The sequence below is a fragment of the Arachis ipaensis genome, chromosome B06, assembly GCF_000816755.2.
Source record: "Arachis ipaensis cultivar K30076 chromosome B06, Araip1.1, whole genome shotgun sequence".
NCBI classification, from domain to species: Eukaryota; Viridiplantae; Streptophyta; class Magnoliopsida; order Fabales; family Fabaceae; genus Arachis; species Arachis ipaensis.
In genome coordinates, this window is record NC_029790.2 from 131,742,577 (window position 1) to 131,747,104 (window position 4,528).

Genomic DNA, 4,528 nt, shown 5'->3' on the forward strand with positions numbered 1-4,528 from the left:
TCTTATAATATAATACATTCAATATCTTACTTGCTAAATTTTATTCAATACTTATTATAATATAAACTTGTTTTTTATACTCTAGTAAGATTATTATACCATCGATCTATGTAGCCAACTCTACTAAGTCAACTTTTTTCTTTTGTTGAAATAATGTTTGGTTGTCTAATTGATTGTTAAACAATTCCCACTAAAATTGGCATATGGTTACTCAAATTAGAGAAGTATAATCAAACAAGAATGAAGATTTAGCTTCTGCAAACAATTATGAAGTGTAATTAATATGGATTTTTTCCCCTCAATTAAATTCAAGAAATTAAGCTTGTGTGGAAATTATTAAATTTTTTTCACCAAATGAAATTATTGTGTTGATGAGTGATTTAGATACAAATTTTTGGTCTCATAGACTCTAACCTTGTTGCACTTATTATTACTCATTTATATGGTAGGTGCAAAAATGCATACATGACAAGTCTATATTAGTTGCAACTTATGATGGAGAGCACAACCATGCTGCAATTCAAGATTCTTCAATGCCTTCTTCATCCACTCCCAAAGGCTCAGTGGTTAATAAAAATAACAATAATAATAGTAAAAATAATAATGATTTACCTCTTCCAATCTTAGAAAATTATAAAAAATGGTCTCATCAAACAGATTCAATAAGACTATGTTGTGATGATGTTACTATGCAAAAAAGTAACACCAAAATTGAAGAATATGCAAATTCCTTAATCAAAGATCCTGAGTTCACTGCAGCATTGGCTGAAGCAGTTGCACGCACCATCACTGGTCAGAGTAAGGAACAAGACCTAAACCTCAATTTGGGGTTCCAGCAGGGTGATGAAAACTGAGATCAATTAATGCAATTGTATAGAGATTTTTTAAGGACTTCAATAGTAGCATAGTTTGTCAAATTAGGATGAATTATTAGTTTAGTTTGGTAAATTGCTGTATTTAAAACAATGTAAGTTTAATTAGTTTTAGCTCATGCAAAAATTATGTGATTGGTGTTAACTTCTCTACTTAGTGATTTTGTTCAATTATGTGACAGAAATTGAATACAAAGAGTGTAATAAAATAAATCAAATGTTAAATCAAAACTTCAAGAAAAATGGATAAGTACAATGAATAACTTTCATTCTAACCAATACCTTAATATTTACATAGCATTTATCTTCATCAGTGCACATAATTAAATAAAGTTGGAAACTCTCAGTATAGCTGCCTCTAAGTGCTCTAATATTAAAATAACAACTCAAATACTACCCTATCTTATCTGAGGGGAAAAATATATATATTAACTGCATCACATTTACATGGCTACTGCTCAGTAGACAGAAAATTCAAGACTAACATGGTAAAACTAAATCAAAATACCTTTTACACCAAAATAGTTCCTCATGCTGAGCACCACAAATCTGATTTTCTGCAAGAATTGAGAATGAAATTAAGTTTACATGATAAAAGATAAAAAGACTATTTTGCATAAAAATCTCAACATAGAGGAGGTTTGTGGAGAACTTACTGCTTAAAATTATCCTAAGCTTGAGACTTTTTTCTGCAAGCTTCACAATTCTTGCATTATATAATTCAAGTATCATATCATAACTTATGGAAGTGTATACTTCATCCATCCACCCAACCAAATTGAAGCTCTAAGGCTGTGTAATGGCTATTTAGAAGCTCTGAGGCCTTAAAAAAAATGCATCTGTTCAATTGATATCCGCACTTTTGATGGCCGGCTGCATCACATTTTCTGACTCCTTATGAGTTATCTTCACCTTCTCGTTTTCTGCTTCCTTCTCCGCTTTCTTCTTATCGGATTCCATCTGCTTACAGTTTTCTTCATGCGCTTTGACAAACATCCTCACAAAGTTGAGAAGAGTAGATACAACTACAGCAAAATACAAAAAATTAAACCATTAGTAATAAGTACTCCATCATAGTTGCACTGAGTTCTTCCTAGTATCAAACCATTTCCATAACTAAGTTATGATGGAGTCCCCGAGATGAAGAGGAACAAAAAATGATAACATAGACTGAATGATGGTAACTGGTTACCTTGTTCAAATGGGACACGTGCTGGATCTTCTCCGAAGTACAGAGCCAATGCATCTGCATTTCTACCCTGGTACATCCAGATTCAACGTTTCAAACACATTCCTAAATCATCAAACTTAGAGTTCACAGTTTAAACTAAACTTAAGAGAGTAGAACTAGATCCATACCACATTAGCATAAAGTTGAGCCAAAGCCCTCACTTCAGCTTCACCATTAGAAAGAAATTCCTTTAGTATCTGAACATAACCAAATGGAACAAACAATAAAATAAGCTAAATATTTTATCATAATTAGAATGTATGCAAAAACAGATCTGTGTTTAAGACCAGTTTCAGATCCCCTTACAAGGGTATCATCACTCATGATCCCATATAATGGTGTGTGTGCGAGTGTGAGTGCCTGCATGCCTGTGTGCATATATATGCATATATACCTGGCAGAAGTTTACTGACACCGGCCCATCATTCTCTGATGCTGTCAATTCCTGAACTACTTTCTCCAGTCCTTTACTAATAGCTTGCATTTCCTCTGCCAAATATTTCAATTGTATCTGTATGGTATACTTGGTTAATAAACAGCCTATACCAATTTTCAAAAGAGTAAAATGAAACCACTTCTTATGATGATTATGACGGTACAATAAACGAAGAATGGTACCTTCGTTGAAGCCTCCAAATTCACTAGGTCTTGGGGGAATTCTAAAAGCTCTGGAAGCTTTTTAGAAATCACCTACAATTTCTCAACCATCAAAATAATTATTATCTCTATTATTCATTAAGACATAACAATTCACTAATATAATATATTTGCATGGTCCAACAAGAGCCGCAAGCAAGAGTGTTGTATACTGGAAGAACAAATTTGCTGTCGAATATCATAGAACACCAATGAAATAGTGTTCATTTTCTTGAGCATCAAATCAGTTCTGAAGGTTAGTACGCAAAGCAACATGAAATTTCAATAACTCAATAAACATCACCATTATGCTAAACTATACTACTAATAGATATCTTTTTCCTCAGGTTCATGCTTAGTTCTTTACTTTATGGATGAGAATGTGAGGGAAAAAGAGTTAAGTAGCCAGCTTCAATGATTCTCAAATAGTTAATGACCTTCAACTTTGTTGATGCATTCCACCAACCAATTAATGTGGAATAAAACACCAATGAATGTGTTTTACAAAAGGACAAGAAAATCTTACCTATGGTTGTACACGAGACATAAGATTTGCAAGGAACAACAGGTTCCTGTAAGAAATTCAAGGTGAATAAACGTACCTTACAAAGATAATGCATAAGAGTCATCTTGTTGTTCCTGGCACGTGTATCAGTGAGTTTAAGGAGACTATCCAATCGAAATCCAAGTGCAGAACCTGCATTAATCTTATAAATTAACAAGTAAGAAAGCAATCAACACTGTGATGGCACTGTTCTCCTTTAAAATTTTAATAATGGATGAACAAAACTAAGGAAATAGCCAAAAAGTCCAAGTTTGCTTGTTTGGCTTTCAAAAACATATACCATTTTTATTTTCGATATTTTCTATTTTTAGAATTCTGTGAAGTTTTCAGTCTTTTTTTCTTTTACAGAAACCATTGAGAATGGAAACAAAAAACATTTTCACAAACCAAACAAGCTAGTTTTTAATTTTTTTCTTGGTTATATTCCCTTTGACACAATTTAGGCTGGTGAAGGCCAAAACTTTAGCTCACCTCTTGCAGTTCCGTGGTTCAAAGCATTGCCAAGAGAAAGAATGGTCTGCATGATTCTTTTCAACTTGACTGAACTCCTGATCTGAGACACACAACAACAGAAGCTGAATAGTGGTGGCTATGGAATTAGACTATCTATTTATCTATCTATCTGTATTTATAAGAGAGCGTGTCATCATGTTAGTGGAATCATATGTACACAATTCTATGACAAAATATTCATAACTCGAATTTCATAAATAATAGTATATTGTAAATCTAATGCTGAGATACTATCAACGAAAAATATTTTATAAAAAGGTTTAATTGTGTGTAAATGAATTAGTAAAAGTATTCGAGTTTTATACTGTTGCAAAAATTATGCAAATAATATCATATATAAATGTCTGTAAATTTTATTGCATTAATAGTATATTCAAATTGAAATCATATACTAGACCATTCTGTTAAAATTATTTCAATTTAGTATTTTTGCCAAATGTGTGCTTTTTTTAACCTTGCACGGGTAAACATATCATTTTAAGAGACAAGTATACATGAGTAACCTCTTCAGATGCACTGTTCACAATATTCAAGTCTCTCTTGAGTTCTGAAACCTACAAGAATATGATACAGATGCCAAGAATTATAAAACAGAATAATTTATAATATATATATATTCTGGAAAAAAAAAAAAGATTGCATGATTTTCTTCTAACCTGAGAGTTGAATTGAATCTTAAAAGAGAAAACTCTTAGCTTGTTTTCCACTCTA

General features: G+C 32.1%; 2 protein-coding genes across 2 annotated transcripts in view; one reads left to right on the forward strand and one right to left on the reverse strand.

Moving 5' to 3' along the window:
• The window catches only part of LOC107648521 (probable WRKY transcription factor 40), a 2,795-nt gene extending 1,772 nt beyond the window's left edge, over positions 1–1,023 (forward strand). Inside the window, exon 4 of the mRNA XM_016352351.2 lies at positions 450–1,023. Coding sequence (XP_016207837.1) covers positions 450–854 — 405 coding nt within the window. The 3' untranslated portion in view covers positions 855–1,023. The remainder of the gene's footprint in view (positions 1–449) is intronic.
• Positions 1,276–4,528, reverse strand: part of LOC107605420 (formin-like protein 18) — an 11,968-nt gene continuing 8,715 nt past the window's right edge. The window contains exons 9-18 of the mRNA XM_016307298.2: positions 4,474–4,528; positions 4,321–4,371; positions 3,776–3,857; positions 3,342–3,436; positions 2,722–2,793; positions 2,498–2,614; positions 2,232–2,300; positions 2,065–2,131; positions 1,529–1,897; positions 1,276–1,429 (exon numbers count right to left, since the gene is read on the reverse strand). The exon at positions 4,474–4,528 is cut by the window's right edge and continues 3 nt beyond it. Coding sequence (XP_016162784.1) covers positions 1,716–1,897; positions 2,065–2,131; positions 2,232–2,300; positions 2,498–2,614; positions 2,722–2,793; positions 3,342–3,436; positions 3,776–3,857; positions 4,321–4,371; positions 4,474–4,528 — 790 coding nt within the window. The 3' untranslated portion in view covers positions 1,276–1,429; positions 1,529–1,715. The remainder of the gene's footprint in view (positions 1,430–1,528; positions 1,898–2,064; positions 2,132–2,231; positions 2,301–2,497; positions 2,615–2,721; positions 2,794–3,341; positions 3,437–3,775; positions 3,858–4,320; positions 4,372–4,473) is intronic.